Raw genomic sequence first — 27,963 nt, forward strand, 5'->3', positions numbered from 1 at the left:
GACCAATTTTTGACCATTGGTTATTTATAACAAGCAATTTAAAGACTTCAATTTGAGCTCTTTGAAATTGTTATGGTATTAAGCCTATTTTTGCCATATTTCCCATCTTTTGTATAGGGTAACATGTTAAATGGTTGTTACAAAACTAGAGGTCTGGACACCCACATAGGATAGAAGTTAAATCTGAGGGATAACGAGAGATTTCTTTTTTGTTTTATGTCTTTCCTGTGCTTTTTCTGAATTACAACTTAGTTTCAGACGTTTAAAAATGCCTAAAAACCCACAGGCTATGTATATGCATACTGTGTTTTAAAGTTCTTCCTTGTTTCAATTAATCACAAGCAAAAAAGTTAGGAGCCACTGTGTTAATACGAGTTTTTGTACCAATTGAAGCCGGGAAGCCCATATGCACGAGTCTAATCTGAGTCTTTGAACGCAGCATTATTCCTTCTTTGGCCTCGTCGACTCCTCGGTGCTAGTCCGGCTATTGTTGTGTGTCTTTCAGGGCAACCCTGACCTATCAGCAGGCGGTGATTTGTGGATATTTTAACTGTTTTGCTTAGCTCGTAACCCGCCATATTAAGCAGTCTTTGTCAGCTGGCGGTGCGTTTTCGTTTGACCGGAATATAAAGGATCCCAGCGGAAGACTTTGGGCTGGCAAAGTAGTAAATCGGTATGGGACAGACAGAAGACTGAGATTGCACGGTTACAGACTGCTTGTGTCGGCTGTTTCCACTTCTTTGGATTGCCTACGTGAAATAAAAAACGTGGGGGGAGAAAACATCACAGGACGCATGTAGCCGAAGAACAACACTGCAAAAGTCGCTTATAAGGTAAGAAATTCTCGTCAAAAAAGTAACATTTTGTCTTTGAAGTGAGTGAGCGGGGCCTCGTAGTTATACTGGGACACTTGAGGAAAGTTGGGAAAAGGGGTCACGAGAGTTTCCTCCGTGTGTTACATTGTAATAAAAGTCGTTGTTGATTCACACGGACTCGAGTTTAAGGATGATTTGCTTCTTTCATTCGATGGGAAAAGAGGAAAAGAAACTGAAAACCATCCTGGAACTAAACTATATTGCTGCAACTCTACTTATTAACCATGAAGTGAACATAATTATAAACCACATGACTTTTCTGTAATTCGTAAAGCCTTTTTGCAAGTTGGTTTTCGTGACACCGAAAATTTGAACAAACTATCTCTTTCTCCCTGCCTCACCCAACCTGTGTCTCTCTATACACTATCAGCTGCTGTAGGCCTCAGCTGTTGGAGGCCTTTATTGCAAGACATACTGCTTTACAACACAGCTTTAAAAATGACAAAACCTCAGTAATTTAAGCCTTTTTGCAGCAGTTCGCAAGTCTCATCTTGCATGCTTTTATTGTGGTAGTACAGCTGCACTTCCAGATTTGCCCACTCTAAAATATTAATGAGTTTGGCAACATATAAAGTTTACTAATGCTGTTGTAATGTGTTTTTTGGTGCATGTGCGTGTGTCTCTGTATTCACTGTCCCTGGTTGTGCATGCGTCTCTTGGTGTGCTTACATACTCTGGTGCCACAGTAATCCTCCTCCATGATAATCCCTCTGTTAGTGCAGCCTCAGTTGGTTGGACAGTCGTGTCTCACACACACATACACACACACACACAGCTGGAATGGAGGGGCTGTTGGCAGAGGAGTGAGGAGCACTAACAGGTGGTGTTGGCTGGCGTTCAGGGACTTGAATTTAACTGCAGACATTAAGGATCCTCGCATACTCCTCGAGTGTCCTCACGGCTCGAATGAGACTCTACAGTGTCATTACAGTTTGCTGATTAGAAGCTGAGAAATCATTACGTGACACACACTCATGCTAACAAACGGGACAAACCTTTGGATTTATGTCGACTAAACGAGAATCCTCAGAATTCACATGTCTGACAGTCAACGATGAGGGCAAAGATAACTCTGAGAGCTTCATCTATTTTATAGCTTGTTGATGGGCCGTTCTCTCTCCCAGGCTTTGACACTCACAGCAGGTGGCCTCGGTGGCATGAATAGATTCGGAAGGAAGTTCCCTCTCTCCTCCCCCCTGCTGGCCCCCCTCCTCTCCCAGTGATTGGCAGAGATGGCAGGCTGCCCTGAAGATAAGGCCGGGCTGCGCCTCAGAGAGTGTGCCAGGGAAATTACTGAGTTACGCTTCAGTAATGGCTTGCAGCCCCGGGTACTCTCTCCTTCCCTCTATGATTGTGGACAGTGTTTACAGTGCGGGTCTGTTAACTTAGCTCTCAGGCTTACACGCTGGATTTATCTTTAATAGCAGGAGCTAGTTTACACTGTCGACCGCACATGCTGCTAAGCCATGTAAATAAAATGCTCAGTAGCAACCAGGCGGCCTTAATTGTTTCACTGAAGTTGTCAAAAGAAAACAAATCAAGAACATAACAAACCGGCACTAATGTCAGCACCTTACTTTGAGACATATTTACATACATGCCTTTATATATGTATAACTGCACCCAGTATAATAGCCCGGCCATTCCGTGCCGACTAGTTGTCACCACCTGCTTCTTCCTCACTCTGTGCAGCATAGATGTACTGTGGGACAATAGCACAGCTCTGCAGCAGACCTCACCTAGCTGTGATGTTGAACGAGGTAAGCAGTTCCATAGAAATGGCGAGCTTGGGAACAAAACCAGCCATGCACTGAAAAGATGCGTGGGGTCCGGTCTTGTGATGGACTGTTGCTTAATGTAGCGGCGAGATAAAGAATAAGGTCCAGTAAACAATTCCACTGCTCGGGAAGAATATCAAGATGTTGCTTATCTTTTCTTTTCTAAGGAAAACTGTGAGGTAAACAGGCGATGTGCTTGGCTGACTGTCTGGCCATGTTGTCATAGACCTTCAGCAAAACTCGTTCAGGTTCAGGCTCATTCATAGGAGAAGAAGTTGGCACATTATCATCTATGGTGTATTGGCCAATTGAGCAAGCATCCATTGTTACACAAAATGCCGAATTTCAGTTGATTACCTTGTGATTGCAACAAGAGCACTTGCTACTGTATTAACTTTCCCAGTTGTCTGTATGCACGATGAAAGCCTTTGCATTTGCAGTATTACAGACTGGGTGTCTGTGGCGACATTTGGGGGAAAACTCACAAGCGGCGCCCAGTTAGTGACGCGTTCTCCAGCAGTGGTTGGTCTGCCAGAGAGGGTAGGCAGAGCTAAGCGGCTGCTTTTCCTGTCTCTGCAAGTGTTGCGAGTAAACAGTAATCTACTATGGCTGAACAAACAAAGAAAAGATCGATGACGACAGATACAACTTCAAAAAGAAGTGAAAATCCAAAGAAAAAGAAACAAATTGGACGCTCAGATGAAAGCAAACAGTCTAAAAAGGAAAGCGACTGTCAGTGATGAAAATCAGGAGTTACAACCAGAGCCAACCGTGGAGGTCACACATGCGCCACTGTCTGGATATCTGGAAAGTGTGCTCCCGTAATTACAGTTTATCGCCATTGGTGGCGCCAAAGAGAACAAAGCTGAGATCTTCAAGATTACAACTTGCTTGTTAAGCAACCATTGAAGAACTTTTCTCAATGTGATTGACAAAAGCTTAATGTTAAACAGGAACTTTCTGATTGGAGAATAAGGGAAAAAAGACCTTATTGCCTCGTTTTCCTCAGCACCAAAAAGTATTGAAGATTAAAATCAGTGTGTATGTGCTAAAGTCTATCTATCACAAAAGAATGCTTGAATCATGTTCTGTACTTTCCAAATATACGTCCGGATAAGGGAGTCCGTTTTTCCCCAGAGTGGCTGCAAAGGTTACATAAGTCAGTAGCTCAAAGGTCAGCGGGCCTCTCCCAGAACACTCCAGAGTTGCATCTTATCTGATGAGTCACACCGATAACCAGCCTTTACAGCTTTGTCATGTTTGATCAATACTTTTTGAGAGCAGGTGTGTGTCTTCTTAAAATACCAACATTTAATCAATTGTTTCCTGCATTTTTCTTCTTAGAATGCCATCAATACTTTGAATACAAAAATAAACAGATGTGACGCTGCCCCCACCCACAAGTCACAGTGGGATAGTTGTGATGTGGGGGATTTTCTGTAGATACCCGACCTTCCACCAAACACTTTTAAATGAGTATAATGGTGCTGGGACGCTCGCAGTTTGGCCCGCTTGCTTGTTGTGCTGGGATTTCTTCTTCCCAAATATTGCCTGAATGCCAGCTACAGCAAAAGCTCCCCTCCTGCAGCTCTGCGGCATTGTTGTATTCAGCTCTGTGGGAAGCAGCGGCCTGTGTCTCCTTAATCTGACACAGCATCGCTGGCAGTCTGGCGCACGGCCTCACATGTCACATGTCCTTGGATGGGGTCTGGCTCACGCATTGTTTGAACACATACCACCGTCTCTTGTGTGCGCTCGTACAGTAAGCGAAGTTATTCACCAAAATGTGCGGGTGCATGAAGTAACATCCATTCAGATCAGCTTGTTTAAAACGCAGTGTGTCTCCTGTGTGATAAAGTAAATGTGAGAACTCAAAACTTCTTATAAATATTTAATGTAACTTAACTTCTCCAGTCACAGAAATATCTTAATTTCATGTTTAAAACATGCTAATAAGCAATATTCATTTGTTAATTGAAGTGGGATCCGTGACCCACATCTGTGTGTGAGCTCCAGGCGGTATTTACTGCGTTCCCTTGGAGCCTCCAAAAGAATGGCACATCTCTCCCAGCTAATCTCATTGTGTATATAACAGGCTCATTTAGGAAACCATCCGAGAGAGGATACAATAATCTGCCTGTAATGTGATTTGCTGTGGAGTCCATTTGAAGAGTCATTAGTTTTGATAAATTTGTCACACAAGGAAAAAATAACAAAGGCGGAAATCATTCATCTCGGCCACAATTATTCTCACTCTTTATTTCTCGTTTGAGGTTGTTTAATGGGAGGTTATTTCTTTCCAGGAATGAAACTGGAAGTGCTGGATACCTGCAGATGAATCCCACGTTATCCCCAAAACAGCATATGGACAATTAACCTGTGCATTCATAAAAGCTGTGCTTGTTAATCTTTTCTTGTCTATGGAGACATCTGGTTGTTTTACATGTTTGATTTCAGCTGTTGGTTTGATTGATTATTGCCATCCTAAGGACAGCGGGTCTGCGGCCTTATTAGCATCTGTGCTGCTCGGTGTTAGCATGTGTATGGGATTGTATGGTTCAGAGGATTGTGTCTGTGCTGTGCTCTGTGGGGAAGCACCACAAGGTACTTTCTCTCTGTTCCATAACAAAAGGTAGATGGGGCTGACAAAAGAATAAATGGAAAGCCTCTCTCTGAGGTCCTGAACAGGGAGAGGACAGTTCTCCATGGGTGGTTTCAGAGGCTGCTTGAGAAAGAACTTTAGCAGAAGCTTGAGGATTGGCAACGTTTAAATAGATGACTTGATAATTTGTTGAATTATGGAGTGTGTATGCGGGGCAGCAGGGAAGTGTCGGTAGGTATTACTAATCAACGAGCTGTTTGTTCTGTTAAGCACCAAAAAAGTGGCATATATTACCGCATTGGTCCAAACATAAGACAAACATTCAGTCTCCTAGTAGCAGTCGCTTTGAGGACCACAGTACGATTTTCTGTTATTATCTGTTAGCTTAGACTGTTAGCATTTTCAAGACGATCTTTTTGGGCTCGCCGTCTTCACACACAACACTCTGCGACACAGTATTTCTTGTCTGCTCAACAGTTGTTTAATGACGCTGCATTGATAACCGTTATCTTGCAATTAGCATGATAACTCCTCAGTTGTTGGTTAACTTGACCTACTTTTGAGCCACTTTGTTCCGGACGTCTTTCATCCCCCTGGCGCTGTTGTTGTGCGTAACGGCTGTCCTCAGTCATGAGGGGTACACTTAAACGTATATTGGCATTTAAAAGTCTACACCCCGAATATAACATGTATTTCAAGGGGTATCAGACCAATACGGTACAAGACATTTTGATTTTAGCCCGACCGATATCTGTTGGCAGATATTATTGGGCCTATCTGTATCGGTGAATATTTTCCGATATATGCTGATATGGAACCTGTTTTTACAGAACATCCAATTCAGAAAACAGTGATTGCAGTGATTTTTCACAGCCCCCTGAGAACCTTTGCATTGTCCATATTGGTGCAAAATTGGTGGACAATTGACGCGGAAAAGGTCTGTTTACATGCCTGCTCAAAATTGTACTATACTGACTAGAGATAGACTGATATGGTTTTTTCAGGGCCGATACCGATTATTAGTAGTCAAGGAGGCTGATAACCGATATTTGGAGCCGATATTCATTTGCAGTAAAAGTGAAAATATTGGCGTCAAGATTTTGAATAATACAAACTCCAACACTTAACTTTGTTTAAATGCCTTTAAGCATATGTTTATTAAACAAACAAACAAAAAGCGCAGGGAGTTCCCAGGGTCAGCAGCATCTCTTATAAAGTGAACTGAAAATTTAAAAAAATAAATAAATAACTTCCTGAAGTTTTATTAAGTAAATAAAACAAAGTTAAAATTTTTTTCAAAGAAATGAACTCTAATCGGCCGATAATCGGCCTATCCCTAATACTGACCATCATATGTCATGTTTTTCACCTAAGGTATCGGTATCAGTGTCATAAAACCCATCTCAGTCTGGCTGTAGTTTTTATTAATGGTCTCCTTTCTGAGTGATTCATAAATCACATTTCAAACTTGTCATCAGTTGTTTGATTCTTGATTTTACTGCCGGACATCTCTTGTATTTTGAGCCAGACAAGAAGGGATCCAAAGTAAAAACTTGTGGGTGGTGAAACCGTTCGACACGCCAGATCATGCGCCAACTCTGTGGGCTCGCTCAGGCTTGTGATCCATTCAAAGCCATTTTAGGAGAGAGTCCTCCTGGTGCATGATGGTGCACATATGAAAGGTTGGCAATCATCGAGGACGGGGTGGTTTTAACAGATCATTCAGGCTGTAATTACTTGGTAGGAGTTGGGAACATAAATCAAAAGGCACTAATAGTGAAACTACAGATGTGCTTCTGCTCATTCACACAGAAAACATCAGTTTATTATATTTATAGATATTGAACTTAGCAATAAGGTCATCCTCCCTCAGCTGCTAGCTGAGACAGACTCTGTGTACTTACAGTCATGATGATCTCTGGAGGTCTGGTCTCATCGGGATTAGCCTCAGCCAGGAGTATTAACATCCAGGACACGACCGAGGATTTGAACCATTGATACCTTCTTTTAACTTCACTGACACTCATCCACCATGTTTTCTTTCAGGTCAGACGTTTGTTAGCTTTAGGTTCAGGCACTAAGTGTTGTGGACGTTTGGAAACATGTCGTGGTTGACGTGTGCGAAAGAATAAGGTCAAAGGTGGCAGCCGTGTTTATGTTGGCTTCTGCTCTGATGTCTGGGGCTTTCATGATGACGTGAGCCCTGAATGTGGCAAACATTATTCCCACTTCTCTACAGATATTCCACAACACATGAGCAATTTATAAGAAGTCATTTCTTGATTAATCCTTGGGTCTATCCATGGCCCAATATATTTTCCTGAAGCTGTCAGTGACTTTATTGTTTTCTTTGACCGACACTAAACCCTCCAAAGGAACATGTTTACTATCACGTACGACACAGGAAAGAAAATCTTAACAAGTGAGCAGCTGGAAATAAGGACAGTTGTATATTTTCATCTAGAATCACTTAAATGCATAATGTAATCCACTGTGTTCATTGATGAGTTAACTTGAGAGCGACAAAGATCATAACTAGAGATGTTCCTCTACCATTTTTTCCATCATGACTCCAAAACCTTGACTTTAGCAGCATTTTGGCTGATACCCTCTCATACCATTGCATTAAAATTATAGCAATTATATCACATCCATACAGAGTTAGCAGTATACACCTGTTATAATAATAATTATATGTACTATTATTATATGGCCTGGCTGAGTGCACCAAAGAAATCCTGGGCTGAACACCTAGAAAGAAGCTGAGCCAACGTTAGCGTTAGCTGGGCTCCCAGCCTGTCCTGACATCTTGTTGAAACCCCACAGATGTCCCACTGTATTCATTTTTAAATTATGACTCTACTTTAAGATTTATTCCTGGGAGTTGCATGTTTGTTCTTTCTTTTTTCCACACTCAGCACAGTATGTGACACATTCCTCTGGTGCTCACTTTAATCTTAACATGCATGTATGTTCCCTGACACCTGTGTGGACATCTGCACATGGCAACTGGGAATATCCACAGATTAAAACATGCAACATGAATTTCAGGCTTCACTGCAACACAAAAACCCACTTCATTATAAATATCATGAAATGAAAAATATGTGATACTAAAAATTAAATGTGTTGCTCCAAATGAAAAGCTCTCTCATGTTTCATGTACTGCATATTAACCAACATGTACAAATTGTGCTGCCATGCTCGTACAGATCGCATGCTGTCTCCAGCAGCTGTTATTGGTTATCCTGTCTGTGGTCAGAATCCTGTGCAGGATGTCTGGTTTCCTGAGAGCCCATAATTTGTCTAAGAGGACCCGTTAGCTGGCCAGTAAACACGAGCTGGGCTGATGGTTTTAATGTGATGCTCTGATTGTTCATGTATGTGTTGGAAATATAATCTGCGTATTCTAGTTATGTGCAAAAATACTTCTAGTACAGAAATCTTTGTAAAAATGAGTATACGAAGAAATAATGCCGCTATTAAACTGAGACGATTGTCCATTCGCCCATTAACCGATAATTGTCCCTCCTGCTCTTTAAGTTTGACTGTTTCCTGTATAATAATTAATCTCCATCCATCCATCCGTTCATCTTCCCCCATCATTCATCCTCTATTTCCGCTGCCTCAGCCCGCATTGGCTTGCACTCAATACTGTCCATGGAAGACGTCGATACACCATCCATCTGAAAAAGTATATCCGTAGATTGATTGTTGGCTCTCATGAGGTTCAGTTGTAGCACCGCCCTGCGTAAGCCAATCCCTTTCTTTCAGGAGAGACTGATTTGTTCACTCCACCAGGGGATTCAGTTCCAGTTTAATAGAACAATGTGCTGTTAAATCAATGTAGTCGTTACTATTCATAGAGGCAGGAATACATATAAAGTAGGCTTCTCACCTCTTCGGCTTCTGTCTCTCAACATTGAATGTTTGCTTTGAAGACAGGTTTAAAGCAAAGGGACAGGGTTTAAGTTCATACAATAGAGCCTAACAGAGCCCAACACAGCATAACAATAGTATGCCGTGGTTGTGTTTCCACTGACACATAGATGCTGTATGAAATCAGGGCTGTGCAATTAATAGCTTTAGTATCAATATCAGGTTTAAAGGAGGGTCATTTTCAATCACAAGAACCCCCATCTTAATAAAACTTATAAACATAACTGTTTTATGTGTTTTAGATTTCTTTAGTATGTAACTCCACCATATTTTGTTTCCTTGGAAAAAAACCCACCACGCTGTATCAGTTTGATGTCTGATCAAGTAACTAGTCCTGTCTCTGAAAGGCTATGGTGGACACATTAGCTCAAGCAGCTAATGTGTCCCCCAATGCACAATTCAGTCCAAAGTGCTGAAGACAAATTAGCAGAAAAACACATCTATCAAAGAAGCTCTGACGTTGATCATAAAGTACAACAAACAGACCTCAAATAGGGAAAAAAAATCCTTAAAACAGTTTTAATTAATGGAAATGAAATGACTCAGTCAGCTCTGTCCCTTTAAGAAACCCCGCCCCTTCAAGCCATCTTTCTTCTGATTGGCCAGCTCTCCGAAGCCTGCTGAGGCTGCACTTTGTGACGTCACAAAGTGCAGTGTGTAGAAAAAAACTGTGTGTAACCTGGCGTTCACAGCAGCCGTTTGCAGACTGAGCTGAGAAGCCTGGGGATTACTCCAACTTTTACCTAAAGATTTTAAACTTTTAGTCACGTTTAGTCTGGACATCCGACATTGTAACATCATAATACATAATACCCCCTCTTTAAAGTAAGAGTAATCTCAGTAAGACCACACATTTACCTGCATTAGAATCCTTTCTAAGATGAGGTGAAAAACTGCCCTCTGTGTTCTCCCTGTCTCGCCTTTTTTGTCTCAGTTTTGTTGCCTTCCATGTCTGAATAACAGCAGCAGCGACCTCTGTTACTCTATTACAAAAACCAGTGTGTGACCTGTCACTGACGGCCATTAGAAAACCATGTCGTAACATTTACAATCGCCAGGATATGAGTCACCGACAGTAGATCAGTCTTGGAGTTGGCCTGCAGTGGCAGCCTGTTCTACTGTGTACACAAGACACACACATACACAGAAGGAGTTGACAATGAGGGCAAAGGTGACAGAACAATGAGTAAGCAGAGCGGGCTGTAGTTGATGCTGTCAACTCAAGAGAACACACACACAAAGTTATACAGCCATAAACATAAAGAAATCCATCACACTGAGCGTAAACGTCACGTACAAGGAGGATCTCTTTTTCAGTTTTTTTAAAAGTGATTTGGTCAAATCATTGGAGTCCAGGAATCACACATACACAGGGTCTCATGTGTCAGTGAGCTCAGTAGGGTAGAGCACTGATTCTTAACACCAAAGGGCTCCCCCCTCTCAAATCTGTGTCAGTGATGGTGAGATCACAGGGGGGAGAGGAGAAATGGCCATAGGCTGTAATAGGATCTAGTTTCTCGCTGGGCTGGCTCGGCAGGCTATTGTTGGGACTTGTGAAGTCATATGAGGTCATTCTTTGGCCCGCAGTCTTTTCTTTCTTAACGGCAAAGTTATAACAGGAACCCCCAAAAAGCTCCAGGAAAGTATGAACGATATCATAATTGATTCTCGCCATCTGTGACACAAACTTTCAAGACTGGATCTCAGAGTTTAATATAGCAAACACGCTGTATGTGCTTGTAGTCGTATGTTTGACCTCTTTCTTTCCTGTTCTTTATGCATATTGCAGTAGAAGAGAAAACTGTGGTTGGATATTTGCTATTGCATCAAAGTTTAATCCAAAAGGTAACTTCAACCAAGTAAAGTTCCCGTTTGGTTTAATCTGATAAAACTTTAAATAACCATAACCTGGATGACCTGAAGGCAAATAAAAATGATGTGATTTCTGTTCTCATAGGATTTTGTAGGCTACATAGTGACGCAACTTTATTCATAAGATCCTTTTGCATTATGATTCAGCCACAGCGCTAAACTCTGCTGTTACACTGTCTTTGCTATTTTACATCAAACAAAGCAACACCAGCGTAAAGCCGCCCCAGTGTGTGTTGTTACAAGCAAAGGGCACTCACACACACACAGTGCTGTTCCATCCTGCAAGCTCCGCCTCTGTTACTACCTCCGATGTTGCCTCAAGGGCAGAACGACTTTGCCCCACTATACCACCTCCGTGCATTTTACACTAAAGACTAGACATAACAGAGGAACACACCCGGCTTGAACTGGCAGTGTAAAAGGGCCGATAGTTTAATGAAGTAATTTGTGTTTGTTTATGGAAGTTTGGGATTTCACTCACAAACATTTCTGGCAGAATATGACTGTGTGAATTGTTATCAACGTGCTTGATTTGGATGCATTTCTTTGATTGACTCATTCAAAAAGTTTATTTCTGTGGTTTAGCTTCTACTGGAGAAGAACCGCATTCGTAGTTTGACGTTAATATAGATTTAAACATTTATCTAATCGGAGCACAGTTGGGTTTTGTACAGTTTTGTAATAGTTTATCTTACAACAAAAAACAAGTCACTAACAGCAGATGGAATTCAGCCAATATGTGCGACATTAGCCACTTGAAAAAGCTCATCCATATGAGCACACTCGATCAACTCCTCCTTCTCCGTCTCCTCTGCAGGCTTGACGATGGGTTGCGTCCGGAGTAAAGAGGACAAGGGCCCGGCGCTGAAGTACCGGCCCGACAACCCCAATGCCACGCCGATCAACGCCCACCTGGGCCACTACGGGCCCGACCCCACCCTGATGGGTCACTCACCTGCTATGAAGACACACAACAACAGCTACAACAGCCACGCCGCCCTCACACCGTTTGGCGGGGCGTCTTCGGTCATGACGCCGTTCGGTGGAGCCTCCACGTCCTTCACCTCTGTGGCTGTGAGCGGCCCGTTCCCCAGCGTCATCACAGGTCAGTATGTGGACCAGAGGGAGAACAACAGATTCTGCATATTTAAGAACAGAGTGGTGAAAGTGAATGAAAAGTAAGCTCATACCTCTCTGCCAGTTTGTAGCTTCTCTGTGTTTTCATTATGTGTAAATCAGTGTACAACTCTAGATTACACTCTGCTGAACATTTGCTATGCACAGGACGTTATGAGCAGCAGATGTTATGCAAATTAGACATTTGAAACGACTCCGCCGAAACATCAAGGCCAAAGAGGAACCCAAAATAGTTCTGTAATATGGGAAGCAGTGCGCGGCGTCTCCGGAGCCAAAGAAAACATTACATACCCTGACTTCAATGGAGTTAGTCCTCCATGTTTAAAGTTCTACTTTCAACAAGAGTTTTACTTTAGATGACTTTTTGATGAAGGATTTGTCGGTAATGAAATGGCTCTTGGTAAAAGTAATCTCATCCTATTTCACATGGTTAATTCATCATAGATTGGACGGCTAAATTATGCAACTAACGTACACAAGACGGAGTGATGTTTCCTCCCAAAGCACACACACACACTCATGCACACACACACACATCCCTCGGTCCCTGCCGTGATCTCTCAAGGAGGATAATCTGGCCTGAGGGGCTGCTGGAGATCTAATCCTGCCCGTTCAATTTCCTCCTCCAGATAAACTTATCAGAGTCCTGTTGTCTCTCCGCGCTCCGTCACTTCAGACCCGACAAATCAACTCTTTTCATTATGTGGGAGAGATTAAGTGACATCAATTTGATTCACTGACATCAAGTGATACCACCCAGTTTGAGAAATCGTGCTTCTCTCATGTGTTTTCTTCAAATAAATCAACGTTAGGAAGGCGGCTTGTAGTTTCAGTCTGGCCTCTGAGGGGAAAGGAAGCAGGATATTTCAAAATAAAAGCCTTATTTTAAACAAAAATATGCGATACAGCCTTGAATTGTAACAGCTTTATTATTATTAATTAGTTTGATTATATTTTGAGCCCTTGACTCAAGTATTAAGTATCATAAACAATGCAGGATAATACAAATGAGCCATTTAATGTCTTTTATTTTGAAGGTCAAACGTTTTTGGTGATGTTTTTATTGGTTGTCCAACACAAGATTAAGAAAATGACTTAATTAAAGACAGCAGACATCTCTGTTAGGCTCTGTGGGATTAAGTACATATGATCTAACGCTCAGCTTCTCTTGGTTTCAGGCGGTGTAACATTTTTCGTAGCTCTCTACGACTATGAGGCGAGGACGTCCGACGATCTGTCGTTCAATAAAGGGGATCGCTTCCAGATTATCAACAACACGTGAGTACATTTGCTTTTTAAAACTCCTGCTGCGGGGATATGTGTCGACATGGACGTGTGTGTGTGTGTGTGTGTGCGTGTGTAATCCCTCATTGTATTCAAGTCTGATATTGAGGCTGAAATCTGTCTGGGTTAATGGCTTCCTCTAATGGGCCATCTGTTTAGTCCCCGTCGCTTCTCTCCCGCCACAAATTACTCCTCCAGTTTAGGGTTTTACATTTTTGTTACAGCGATAATCATACTACTTTGTAAAATACAAGCAATGTATGTCATAAAATAGAATATGGTAATAGAAACATTTACAGAATCTATATTCAAAGATGCCAACAGTGCACTGAAAACAAGCCTGAAAGTCCATATCCAATAATGAAACATAACACAGCCTTTATTTCCAGAAATGCATTTCAGTGAAGCGCATAACAATAATATGAAAGGAAATAACAATATCATAATAAAAGAGACACACTCCTTTCCCACCGCCCGCTGCAGCAGCGTCTTCTTCCCAGGCGTGCACAGGTGTGAAAATAGGCAGAGCGCCAAGTGCTCCACATACTCCTCATTCATCACACTCGTCTTCAGCCACCGGCCGTGAACATGTTACGTCTGCAGTGATGAAAAGTCCATCTGCTTTCAGAGAGGAGGTGGGAGGAGGACAGATCTGCTCTGTTTTGTGCTTTCAGACAGATTTTTTTCTATACGTCAGCTCCTGGTCAATTTATGCTCACACATCTGCTGCTGTTCCTGTACATGCAGAACTTTGTTTCCTTCAGCCTTCTGCAACATTTTCATTGTTGTTTGTGGGCATTCATATTTCACTCTGTAGCCCTTTTGACACTGCAGTTCTGCCTCAGCGCTGTAACAAAGCTCCACCGTCAAGCAGCCTTTGCACGTTGCTCGGTCCAATGTGAAATGGCAAACAGCAAAACATGCGGGAGGTGTACACAAACAGTGCTTGCATTAAATACACACACACAGATGCCGTTAGGCCTCTGTTACGCCTCTGTTACTACCTCCGATGCCGGCTCAGAGGCAGAACAACTTCGCCCCAGCATTCTGCCTCTGTGCGGTTTACATAGAAGGCGAAGCGTAAGAGAGGCGTAATAATCCCGCCTTGAGCTGGAGGTGTAAAAGGGGCTTGTGATACCTGTGGAATCGCTTAGCATAATTTAGAGTTAGAAAGCCCTCATACAGCCTCTGCCTGAAACGACTCAGTCAGCTCTGTCCCCTTTAAGAAACCCCGCCCCTTCAAGCCCACTTTCTTCTGATTGGCCAGCTCTCCGAAGCCTGCTGAGGCCGCACATTGTGACGTCACAAAGTGCAGCGTGTAGAAAATACTGTGTGAAACGTGGCATTCACAGCAGCCTGCAGACTGAGCTGAGAAACCTGGGGATTACTCCAACATATGTTTACCTACAGATTTAAAACTTCACCCATGTTTAGTCTGGACATCCAACATAGTAACAACCTTTATGTAGTCTTCAGGGAAGGCCCTTATTTTAAATTCTGTAGAGAGTTCAACTAAACAGAATAAATACATGCAAACAGTGTAAATACCAAGAATGATAACAACACACTTAAAAACAGTCGGGCGCCCGTTTAGCTCAGTGGTTAAACCGGCGGTCCATGTACAGAGGCTGTAGTCCCACCCTCTGTGCCTGTCATCCCCCACTCTCTCTTCCCCACTAAACTCTGTCCTCTCTATAAATAAAGGCATCAAAGGCCAAAAATATAATCTTATAAAAAACAATAAAAAACTGTTACACACAAAGGCAGAGTAGTTTGTAATCATAGTTTAAGTTGACCCAAAGAAACTTCAAAGATAAGACATGCATCTGTTCATTAGTCAGTCTGTTATATAACAACATGTCAATCAAGGATGATGCTGTTGTGCCTTTATTTCAAGCAGAAGCCCATGATTCATAATTGTACTTAAACAGTGTTTTGAACTTTGTAACATTGGTACTTTTACTTTGGTAAACATCATTAAACTTGTTCCATCACTGCCGGCTCTGACCTAAACCACTCCCCCAGTGTGATGACTTTGATAAGTGACGTGCTTGAATGACGCATTATGCGACCTTGCTCCTTTTCTACCTTTTGTCATCTTTTCAACTCACTGTTTTAGAGTAGGTGTACGTGTCGATGGTGTTTTTGTATCCGCATTGTGCCTTTCTAATTCTCAATTTCCTTCTCTCTTCAGTGAAGGCGACTGGTGGGAGGCTCGCTCCATCAACACCGGGCAGAAAGGTTACATCCCCAGTAACTACGTGGCTCCGGCAGACTCCATACAGGCTGAGGAGTGAGAGCGCTTTACTTTTTCTACCTCTCTTTCTCTCCCTCCTTCTCCAACGTTCTTTCACTTTTATTCTCTCCTCGTCATTCCTTTCCGCTGTCTCACCCTGCTTCGTTAGTGCTCCTCTGATTGAGAGGACATGACGCGGCTGGGCGGTCACACATTGTGACTAAACCCGTCGTGTTCCAACATGGCAGCAGAGAGTCTAAACAATGGAGCCCTGTGCTGTCGCTGAGGGCCAGTGGCTCACATTGCTGTTCATCCGGTGTGACAGAAACATTCAGCGGCTGTGCAGCATGGAGACAGTTTTGGCCTGGTTTCTGATTGGTTGACAGGCAATGAGAATACTAATACTCATTTAAGAAATAACCAGTCAGTTTAGTTTGACTTCAGTCTAAAAAGTGAGCAGTGATCCACAGTGATCAGGATCATCGCTTTCTTCTCTGTTTAATCTGGATAGATATGCCTGTAAGGTGAGAGAATTAAACATGACTGAACCTGTATGTTAATGCTGTCCTGCAGACACTGTACAGACTACAGACAGTGTAGTCTTTAAAAGACTGATTTTAAGACGTTAACAGGAAAGAACTTTCTGGAACTCTAACTAAAGAGGTGTTTGTTGTTGGAGTAGGGTTAAGGTTAGCAACGAGCTATCATCACAGTCGTTTATTGCCAATTATTTGGATTTAATGACCTTTTTAGTTACCTATGTGTGACTCTGAAGGTTTCCACATATGAACCACATAAACATGTCCGATCTAAGCTTAACTAACTTGCATTAAATACACTCCTCTTCCGTGTGTTGTTGATGTGAAACTTGATATTAGACAAGATTTATGGGATTCATATAAAGCCAGTGAATTTCCAAATGTCCCAACATCAAAGTATCACATCTCCATGAATGAGAAAATCCTCTTTCATGTGCGCTCTTTCACACTGAGAGCTCCTCCTGAGACTGACTCTCTTGCTTTTGGCAGATGGTACTTTGGTAAAATGGGCCGCAAAGACGCTGAGCGCCTCTTATTGCTTCCAGGGAACCAGCGGGGCACTTTCTTGGCACGAGAGAGCGAGACGACCAAAGGTACGAGGGTTTATAATTGAAAGCAAGTGTAAGGAAATGTATGCTTGTTCCCTTTTTTGTGCTTGTGCCAGCTGCAGACTTGGTTCTAACGCAGCCATTTAATCAGTTTCTGATACCAGGACGCACTGTCTAACGGAGCTTGCGTGGATTTTACAGGTGCCTACTCTCTGTCAATCCGGGACTGGGATGAGGTGAAGGGAGACAACGTCAAACACTACAAGATCCGCAAGTTGGACAGCGGTGGTTATTACATCACCACTCGAGCCCAGTTTGACACGCTGCAGAAGCTGGTGAAACACTACACAGGTATGCAGCCCATCAGCGTGACCTGCTTACACAACATCATCCCATAGAGGCAGCGTTTAGACAAAGTGTTGTTTACAGCTACACAGTGGCTATTTTCCTTTCAGAGTCATGATTATAGAGTGTAATCTGGACAAACATGCCAATGATTTCTGCTCATTTATCCATTTGGCTGCAGTCTTTGTGACTAGTTTTTCCAATACAAATATGTATTGAATATGTTTTTTCAGAGGCTGTGTTGATTCTCAAGCTTTCTCTGACTCAGCCTCAGCTCTGTAATCGCGCCAAAGTTTTCCCAAAAAAGCAGAACCATGTGAGCCTTAAGCCAAAAGAGGCGTGAATATAAAAACGTGCCATTAAAAACACAGAGTCCTAAGCCTGCTGTAATCGCTCAACAATATTGATAAGCAGGCAGCTGTTCCCAAACAATTCCCCTGATGTTCACAAGAGAGTGTTTATTGAAGTTTGCGATCACTTAGCAGAAGTAGAATCTATTAGAATAAAGGTGACCCTGCACTGATCGCCTCCTCATGGTAAAATGACCATACTGTGAGGAACAACACTGAGGAGGCAATTTGTGTTTTTGTTCAACAGGCCAGTGGTTTGACTTTGTGGTATTCCCCTTAAAGCTCATTCTTTTTCTGTCCCTACATGTCTGTTCCTGACCAGAACACGCGGACGGTCTGTGCTACAGACTGACAACTGTGTGCCCCACAGTGAAGCCTCAGACTCAGGGACTCGCTAAGGACGCCTGGGAAATCCCACGAGAGTCTCTCAGGCTGGAGGTCAAATTGGGCCAGGGCTGCTTCGGAGAAGTCTGGATGGGTAAGAAACCATTTCTGTCTACAGCACACAGTAAATGTCTCAGAAGCACACATAAGGTGCTTTTCGACAGTTGGAAGTTTCCCCAGGAACTAGGAACCTTTAGAGCACCTCTGTTCGTTTCGATAGCGGGAACCAGGGTCTAAATTTAGTTCCAGGGTAATTGATTTACCCCCTGAAAAGCCCCTGCACAAAGGTAGTGCTTTCCAAAGGTCCAGGAACTTTCAGGGCGAGGCCTGCAGTGCTGATCGTTTGCGATTGGTCAAGTACTTGCAGCGTTTTATATCACCCGCCATGCTTAAAAGGCTGCAGCTGCAAGCTCAAATGTTATCATCGTGCTTCGAGATTGTTTATCACCGTGCTTTGAGATGGAGTCAGAGAGGAATGCAATGCAAGAAAGCACGATCAAAAACAGCACACGCTGAATCTCCTCCATGCTAACAGGCTAACTGTAGTGTTGCACAAATGATGATACCAGCCCGTCCCTCGCGTTTTATGGCGTCATCCTTGTCGTATGGCCTTCATCTTCTTCTTACCGCCACCTTCTGGACTGGTGGTGTAGTGCAGTTACTTTTATTGCCTCTGCATTCGTCAGTGGCCTGATTTGCATAATCTTCCCGGGACTTTAGCCTGCTGTGGAAACGCAGACAACAATGGGCCACAGGAACCATTGAGTTCCTCGAAGAGAAGTTCCTGGAACTTTTGGTTCGATAAGCACCTTATATTTTATCCTCAAAAAAGGTCCCTTCTCTGGGTACTTTTCCAAAGCACGTGGACTTTGGTGTGGGTCTTTCTGAGTCCTGCTTTTCAAAGCTGAACGTTTCTGATTGGTATGTCAATAATGTGGCAGACTTGTGCCTAACCTTTACAGGTCCGTAGTCCTTTGTGGAAATGCAGACAACAATTGGCTGGAGAAACATTTAAATTATTCAAAAAGAAGCTCCTGTGACTAAAAGTTCTGGGTTCTTTCAGAGTACTTTTGGTGGAAGCACAGCCATACATACACGTGTGCCACATGTATTGTCTTTTAAAGCTTTTTGTAAATTAGCCACAAGTTGTCTGTGAAATAGAATTCAACTAACGTGACCCATCGTCTCAACCGTAGAAACCGCTGATGGGGGCAACTCCCTTGAAATTAGTTGGTTTATATGACTGGATCATTGTGAGGGTCTAAGCAAGTTTCTGTGCATAAATTAAAGCCACGTGTAACAAGCATTTAGGTTGAATCATATTTGTGAGAAGTCTGTCAGCAAAGTTCGTACACCCAAAGCCAGATGTTGCTGATGTAGCTGTTGGATGACTAACATCAGGATGAGCAGCACACAGATGCATAAAGACACTGTGTTGTATTGATGTTTGACGCCAACACTGATCATGAATAAGTAAAGAGTGCAAACAGCAGCATAGACACTCACTCACACAGCCATTATAGCTTCCATACAGAAACAAAACATCCACTGTACATTATTAATAACATGTAAAACCCCTCAGAGGCAGGAAACGCTCACAAGCTGAGTTGGTTTACAGAGTGATTCAGTTTGAAGCTGAGTGGGGCTGACCTCAGTACAGATCTGGTCTTGCCGTCTTGCTGGCCCACGTACTGATGCAAAGACTGATTGCTGCACGCAGCTCAGTAATGACAGGTCACCTCCTACGCTTCAGTTCCTGGGCCTGCATGTGAGGCGGGGGCCTTCGAGTGAGCACGACTCTCCTCTTTCATCACTCAGTCTTTCATTAAGCGTGGCCTGCAGCAAGCCTCGACCTGCGCGCCTCCGCTGTGCAATCCCAGGAATCTCTCTCTCTCTCTCTCTCTCTCTCTGCACGGTGTGGTCCGTCTTACCTACAACTTTTTACTGAACCCCCCGTCTTTTCTATCAGGCATTTTACTTATCTTAATGCGCTCTGTTGTGCTAGTTAACCTCCATTTCTCTCCTACTTACTCTTATTATTATGAGATATTATCGTGCCCTACTTTGTCCTTCAGCTCGTGTGTGTGTAGCTTGTTCAGCGTGATTCATTCATGAAGGTCAGCCACATGACGGAAGCAGCAGATCTCCTGCCTCAGCTCATTGTATGTAAGCAGGGCGTGAGTAAGTGGCTCTCAAACCAGGAAGTGGCTGATTATTTAAGCCGCTGTGTTCCCCCTCTCTCTCTCCCGAGCTGCTCTTCACACACCGGAGCTCTGCCAGGGATCACTGGCACGGCAGCTGATTTTAGAATCGACTTTTTAATCACTTAAAAGGGGTCGAAAAGTCTTTAATGCACCTGCAGTGTTGAAGTGTTACAGCACGTGTCACTTAATAAATTGGAAATATGTTTTATATGATTAATTATTTCCTCACTCAGACCTTTCAGGCAGCACAAATGAAACAGTGTTTGTCGGTTTATTTTGAGTCATTTTGTTTTCACTTTGTGTTTTTATTCAGGCACATGGAACGGCACAACTAAGGTGGCCATTAAGACCCTGAAGCCCGGCACCATGTCCCCGGAGGCCTTCCTGCAGGAGGCTCAGATCATGAAGAAACTCCGACATGACAAACTGGTGCCTCTCTACGCTGTGGTGTCCGAGGAGCCCATCTACATCGTAACAGAGTTCATGGGCAAAGGTAAAGACAGTGGGAGTCGGAGGACATCTTCCTACAAATTAACCCAGGCTCTTGGCTACTAACTAGTAGTTACTAACTAGTACACAGCTGAGTGCTGGTTTAGCTCAGCGGTTAAATCATGCTACCCCTTTACTCGATGCTGCGGCCCCGGGCTCGACTACCACCCTCAGCCTTTTGCTGCGTGTCATCCCCACTCTCTCCTCACCTGTTTCCGTCACTATCCACTGTCCTATCTCTCTTTCTCAGTGAAGACCTAAAAAGCCACATAAAAAAAGTTTTGGGAAACAAAAAAATAGTTAGTTGTTTCTCCATCTGAGCATCTTAAAAAAAATACGGAAAATATTGGCAAAAGTCTAATAAGTGCATCCCTGCATGCTTTGCAACTTCCTCAGGTTGAATTTTAAGTTAATTATTGACCACACACCCCTATGTTAAACTTAACACACCATGCATGCTGCTTTAAGAGATTACAATGGAGAAGTAACCACCCTGTTTGGTTACTTCCATCTAAAATCATTGTAAAGTACAACAACAACTTTAATTAAGGACACATTCAGGTTGCAAGATGTTTTATTGTTAATAGTTTATTTGAAGAAAAGGGACAATGTACATTAATCAACATTCAAACAATATGTAAATTCACCCAAGTTAACCGAAAGGCAAGTTTTCATCAGTCGTCCCTTTCTGCCAAATGTTGTTGGCATCCTAAAACAACAAAGACAATTTAATAGACGCAATAGTTAGAAAATACACAAGCTTGTGTTTGTGATAAAAGCATACAACACAGACAACGCTTAACAACATGTGGATAGACTCCGATTCATAGGTGATATGCAAACAGTTCAAGCAGTCAGTGTTGACATTTTTGGCTGATCACCAGGGTCAGCCCTACACACGGGTCTGTGTGTGACTGACTGACTGAGTGATGCTACTTTCACACCCGTAGAGAGAGAGAGTTGCGACATTGCAATGGCGGATCATGGAGCATATTGGACCTCCACTGACGCGATTCTCTGTCTATACGGCTCTGGATACTTTGTCCGCTGTCCTCGACTACGTCTGCAGCGTGCACCTGCTTTCAGACACGTTGTCATCGGCCTCATAAGGACAGTCCTTGTAACACATTGCCCACAAAAGCTTACACTGACCTGATGCGGTCAGCCACATGCTAGGTTTGGACCTGGTGTTGTTGGTTATCAACAAGCATTTTAAATTAGTTTGAATGTTGAACTGTAATCCGACTCCAAGGTTTGTAGAAAACTTAAAATAGAACTGAACTTTCTCAGAAAAGCCTCTAAAGACCTTTGCCGTCATGGTTCCTCCAAGCTGTTTTGTTTATTTATTTTCCTGATGCTTAACTCTTCTCTCAGCTAATCCTGCATTTATTTCCGTGTTGTGTTTATGTGGCAGACTTATTGATCGTGCTTGACTGTAGTCTTCTAAACTCCCGCAGGTAGTTTACTGGACTTCCTGAAGGAGGGAGACGGTAAATATCTGAAGCTTCCCCAGCTGGTGGACATGGCTGCACAGGTAGGATCAAAGCCCAGTGTGTGAACACAAACACTTTGCTTTTTAAGCCGCCCAGCTGCTGTTCAAACTCTGTGTTTCTGACGGATTATCATGCATCAGCAATAAAACAAAGAGAGCTGTGTTTAGGCGGGCTCCCAGCCGTGTGTGTAGGTGTGCATGAGTCAAAATACTCAGAATGAGGGCTTCAGTTTCCATCTGGCTGTCATATTTATTTAATACTGAACCTGTCTCTACCCTCCTCCTCCCTACTGTATGTGCCTCCCCTCAGTCCCCACCACTTAACTGCCTGTAGCTCTTAAACAGCGCTCATCAGGGGCCACTTGAGCCGACTGCTTCAGTCACCTACTGTGATCTGCTCTTAATGCTCCTCCCTGGGCTCCCCTCTTCTCACTCAGAGAGGGGGAAAGTGTCTGAGACAGGCAGGTTGAAGCCTCGAGGAGCCTCTGAGGGAGCTGAGTGAGGAGATGTTGGACAGTTATGTTAAAGATTTGTCCGATTGTTGTTGGTGTCCCGGCTGGATACCTACTGTTTTTATTTCCCATGGTTAACCTCAGCAACCTTTGTTAATATCTGTTTCAAATACTATCAATGAACTGTATATTTCCCTAAAATGACGGCTCACAGTAACGCCCCTCATTCAGATTTATTCACAGGGAATATTTGATCTTAAACCCTTCATTCACAAAAGCTACAAATTCCAAAAATAGCTTTCTTTGATTGTTTGCTTTGGTTGCATACTGAAGTCATTTTCTCTTTTATGACCATCTCTCTCTCTCTCTCTCTCTCTCTCTCTCTCTCTCTCTCTCTCTCTCTCTCTCTCTCTCTCTCTCTCTCTCTCTCTACATCTGTCTCATCCAATTCCCCTCCCAGATCGCAGACGGCATGGCCTTCATCGAGAGGATGAACTACATCCACAGGGACCTGAGAGCTGCCAACATCCTGGTGGCCGATAACTTGGTGTGCAAGATCGCCGACTTTGGCCTGGCGCGGCTCATCGAGGACAACGAGTACACGGCCAGACAAGGTGCGTGCCGAGACGCGCTCTTTTTTGTATTTCTGCATTTTTGAGGACTTTCATTGACTTTTTGGAGACTAAGAATGTGGTGAACCTTTACCATCTATTCCAAACCCTTAATAACATCACGTTTAAGCTCTTACTGTGACTGGGTTTAGAGCTTAAACCGTCAAGTTATTGATTAGTGCATCAATTTGCAATTTATTACTATTACTCACATTTTATCGACCAAAGTATTATTTGAATAATAAGTTTATCTTACTATGCATCTCTTTTTTTTTTTTTTGCTCTTTTTTTTGTGCTTTTTTTGCCTTTTATTGTGAGAAAATGTGAAAACAATACAAGTGAAACACAGTACAACAAGAAGACGTTACCGAAGCAGAAAACAAACAAACAAGGAAACAACAATAACACAAACACACAAAAGAACAAATGAACAGAAAGAGAAAAAAATTAAGGAAGGAAGGAAGTACATTCTCTCTATTAAGAGGGCTATTTAATGTATTTCTCTTATGATCAAGCTAAAATGCCACACTTTCTCCCATATCACTAAACTAATGTGGATTTTCCACTTTCTTACTATTCTAAACACAAAACTTGTTATTGATCGAGAATTAAAAGATGCTAAATCCTCCTGCTTTTCCTTTCCCAGGCGCTAAATTCCCCATCAAGTGGACGGCCCCTGAAGCTGCTCTGTACGGACGCTTCACCATCAAATCAGACGTCTGGTCGTTTGGAATACTACTGACAGAACTGGTGACCAAGGGCAGAGTACCATACCCAGGTACGGATGAGATTAATGACTTGCTGAAGTTCCTCATTATCTTGAGTGTGTGACCCCTAAAGAACACGAGGGAGTGTTTCTTAAAGTTTCCTCCATGGAGAGCCGGAATGATTCATTCATTTGTGCCTCAGGATAATTCCTAGACGCTATTCTGATTCTCCATCCTCCGATCTTTTAATAGCATTTTCTCACACATGCACATCAGAATAGAACTGCATGTAGCCGAAGTGAGTCATCGCAGATGTCTAATGATTTATCAGAGCATGGGAAAGCACCCTTTGCTCTCTACATGAGCTCCTTCTTCCTGTCGCGTGTCGCCGCTTCTCCGCCCCCTGCTGTCGGAGAGAGGTACTGCAGTCAGCGTGTCAGCGGTGGTGAATGCTGGGCTGGCACTGATTACAGAGCGGGCCATATGGCAGACTTAACCACCATCGCTGGTAGAGGACCATCTGGCTCCTGTGGCCCTCTTGGTTTCAGTGCAAACTGTTGGGTTTGATTAATTTACCTCAGAGCTGCAGAGTCTGGGGGCTGAACCTCCTTGTTCCCTTCTTGTGACTGAAGTGTGACTCACCAGCATTTCTGGCCCCTTTCCTACCGCGCTCAGAGTTTTATTCCCATTTCCTTACTTTTTAGCATAAAATCAGTGTGAGGCAGGTATACCCGAGCATGTGCCAAGTGTCTGCATGGAAACACATCATTTTCTTCTATTTTAGTCTGTTTTTATATAAGTATATAAATAGCTATATGACAGGCATGTTATTAGAGCCGAGCTGCTGAGTTCCAAGACATAAATCACGCTAACACCTCAACATCCGACACACCACCGCCACCACATCCTGGTCTCAGCAGTCTCTCTGGGTCTTTCCTCTCTCCCAGTGTGAGATAACCTGATCCCCTCTCTCCGACAGAGAGAGCGAGAGGTGGTGGTGGTGGGGGGTGTGTCTAAGACCGTCCCGCCGACTCTATGTCAGAGCCTCTTTTAGCTGCAGCGGAGCTCCCCATGGAGCTGCTTCAGCGCCGTGTCACAGAGTTCAGGATCACTGTCTTCCTGTCATGGGAAGGCATCCTCGACTCTGGCGGCTCTCGTAGGACAGGAAGAAGCAGAACGGCTCAGTTGTTTCCTTTGAATGGCTGCAGTTGATGAGTAAGAATCTGGTGATCCTCTGTTGGCAATGACAAAAATTCCAGTTGTTCATATCTGACAATGATTCAGCCCTGAATGTATTTTTACCTTCAAGTTGACCACAGGAAATAATGAGTCTTTTTCCACCGGTGCTTTTGAGTTTTTATTATCCTCATCTTTTCTCTGAACACAGTTGCTCCTGTGGGGATTTCCTTTACTGACAGCTGCACGATGCCAACGGTTTCTTTACTTCTCCAGGCCTCAAACTGCCTGAACTATTTTCCTCACCAGAAATCTTTGAAAGAGTCCTCTTGTGCAATAATTCTGATAGATAACATCATCTTTGAATAACTTACACAAGATATATTTAAAGTTTGTGTGTTGGTCCTTTCCGGGGTTAATTTTACACATCTCTGCAGCGTTGTCCTTTCTGTCCATCTATCTGTTGTTCCAGTATTTTCACAGACACCATGCAATCCAAGTCAAATAGATGCAACTCATTTGTTTGTCATGTTCCTTATTAAGGAAATCATTAACTTTAACTTTTTACCAGTGAGACAAATAAAGCCTGGCTTGTTACCAATCTCAGTCAGCAACAGAAGAAAAGCTATAAATGCTCTTATATAGTCGTTTTAGTCTTTTGACCACTCAAAGCACTTTTACACTACATGTCACATTCACTTATTCATACACTGATGGCAAAGGCCTAAGTGCCAATCTCCAGTCAGGATCTATGCACATCTATACACTGTTAACTTCAGAAGCAATTTAAGGTTCAGTGTCTTGCTTCGACGTGTGACTGTAGCAGTCAGGAATCGAACCCCCAACCTTCCGATTGAGAGACGACCAACTCTTTTTAACACCGAGCCACAGACGGCCCTACAAAACTAAACACACTTCAAAAACAACTTTAGCCTCAGCTCATATTTTAGCTCTGCTATTCTTGTCCCTAATATACTTAGACCCCTTTCCCACTGAAATTAGCGCGTTGACGCATTTTTCAGACCTGGGAAGACCTGCTTATAGATGCGGATTGTCTCTTTTCCCATTGCCAGTGAAGTACACTCCTTTCTGTCTCTTTCCTGCTGGGTCACCGTCTGACGTCACAAATGCATTGGAAACAGGGTTAGTAAACAATAGTACGCAGAAAGAACTTACTTTATACTCTGTGGTAAGCAGCATGGAGGCCAAATGAAGATGTTACGGTGGTTAGGTCTTTATTGTATCTATTACTCATTCAGTCTGCCGCCGACAAATTTGGAACGATGTTCGAGCGCTGCTTGCCGATTGTAACCGTTCCCATTAAGCATAAAAGCCAGGTGTCGAGTGTTTGCGTGTTTTATGACCAGTGGGAAAGGGGCTTTATTGTAAGGGCGGTGCAGTGGTTTTATATTGATGAATCATGCAAAGTGTATATTTTGGATTAAAACACCCTACAAATGAAGTCCATCTAGTAATTAACACTATATTTCTTTGTGTGTTTTCCAGGTATGGTGAATCGCGAGGTGCTCGAGCAGGTAGAGCGAGGTTACCGCATGCCCTGCCCCCAGGGGTGCCCAGAGTCCCTCCACGAGATGATGAGGCACTGCTGGAAGAAGGAGCCAGACGAGAGGCCGACCTTCGAGTACATCCAATCGTTCTTGGAAGACTACTTCACAGCCACGGAGCCACAGTACCAGCCAGGGGACAACCTCTAGTTTAGCAGGGGATTATGGGATGGAAACTCTGGCACCCTTCAGAGGTACATCGATGGAGATCAAAGCTCGGGACAAGAGAGAGCTGCAACACATGGGAGGAGCCTTGACGAGGCTGCAGAGATTTTTATGCTACAAACTAGACACACAACCACACTGGTACATCTGCAAGTGCAGGAGGAGAATTAGTTCAGAGGTAGAGGATTGTCCCTTGTGTACGTGGGGACCAAATGCAGCCGTGCAGATTGGTGCTGGTACGTTAAACTCTGGGAATAATCTGAATAATCTGGAGCGGCCACAACACTGTGATCAAAAGAGAGCTTTCCTCCTGATTAAATCAACTTTTACTTTTATACTTTTTAGATGATTATCTCCCCTCGCTCTTCAAATTTTTACAATTTTTATTTCGCAACACAATTGTTTGATATTGAGAGTCAGGATTTTTACATGTATGCGAGTTTGGTTTGAATACGTAGGTTGATAAGTCTGTTTTTTTAAGTGACCAACAACTGTGGTTGAATTGTCAAGTATGTGCTGTGACTGTTGATGGAGACGTGTGAAGAGAATGAAAAGAAACGTTGGACTTTATGGATGCAAGAATGTACTGAGAGATGAAAGCAGATGTACATAGAGTATGTGCAGACAGCAGGTGTGATCAGGAGGACGAATGAGCGCGAGGAGTGATTTGTATGATTTTTAACACGGTCACTTGAAAGGCGAATCACGTCGATTTTCTTCTGCTTTTTTATTTAAACAGGGACTTGAAATCATAAAGAGATATTTTGATAATATACAGAAAGGTCTTTTTCCTGTTTAACTTTGTGTCAATGTTTTTAAACATTTCAAAAAGTTTCAGCTGTGAAATTTAAGATGATTTAGTTCATTTCTGTTAAAAAGAATTAGCATCTTGTGTTTTATGTTCGATGCACATCTCTGATCGCTGTACGATAACGGTTTTCTTTATATTGCACACATCTACATGCAGCTGTAGTTTTTCTGTCTCCTCTTCTCAGTAAAGTCCCACAAACCTGTGACTAAACACGCCTTCCATGTCTTCAGTTCTGTGTCTGCTGGAGGGAGAGCTTCATCCAAAGCCGACAACACAATGTGAATCCCTTTAAATTGTGCTACTATGCAAAATCAGCCAGTGATGATTCATGGAACGAATTGTGTGTGTCAAAAACTCCCCTGATTTCAATGTTCTTCTATTTCACTCCCCTGTTGCAGAGGA

General features: G+C 43.1%; 1 protein-coding gene across 1 annotated transcript; it reads left to right on the forward strand.

The window, feature by feature from the left end:
• Window positions 1-465: 465 nt before the first annotated feature.
• yes1 (YES proto-oncogene 1, Src family tyrosine kinase) lies at window positions 466-27,771 on the forward strand. Its single transcript, XM_069684117.1, has 12 exons — window positions 466-833; window positions 11,884-12,171; window positions 13,382-13,481; window positions 15,682-15,780; window positions 16,752-16,855; window positions 17,012-17,161; window positions 17,828-17,983; window positions 20,407-20,586; window positions 22,040-22,116; window positions 22,987-23,140; window positions 23,784-23,915; window positions 26,527-27,771. Exons 2-12 carry the CDS (start codon window positions 11,892-11,894, stop codon window positions 26,733-26,735), a joined length of 1,641 nt encoding a protein of 546 aa, XP_069540218.1. The 5' UTR covers window positions 466-833; window positions 11,884-11,891; the 3' UTR covers window positions 26,736-27,771.
• Window positions 27,772-27,963: the final 192 nt, after the last annotated feature.

This window comes from Semicossyphus pulcher, unplaced genomic scaffold (genome assembly GCF_022749685.1).
Source record: "Semicossyphus pulcher isolate SPU_LCO1_2020_fin unplaced genomic scaffold, fSemPul1.0.p SCAF_7, whole genome shotgun sequence".
NCBI lineage: Eukaryota > Metazoa > Chordata > Actinopteri > Labriformes > Labridae > Semicossyphus > Semicossyphus pulcher.

What these genes read in the sequence shown, in the direction of transcription:
- yes1 (XM_069684117.1), top strand. Translation starts at nt 11,892, where the DNA reads ATGGGTTGCGTCCGGAGTAAAGAGGACAAGGGCCCGGCGCTGAAGTAC. An exon ending in GTTCCCCAGCGTCATCACAG is followed by an intron (nt 12,172 to 13,381) that starts GTCAGTATGTGG and finishes TCTTGGTTTCAG; the next exon opens with GCGGTGTAACATTTTTCGTA. An exon ending in TTCCAGATTATCAACAACAC is followed by an intron (nt 13,482 to 15,681) that starts GTGAGTACATTT and finishes TTCTCTCTTCAG; the next exon opens with TGAAGGCGACTGGTGGGAGG.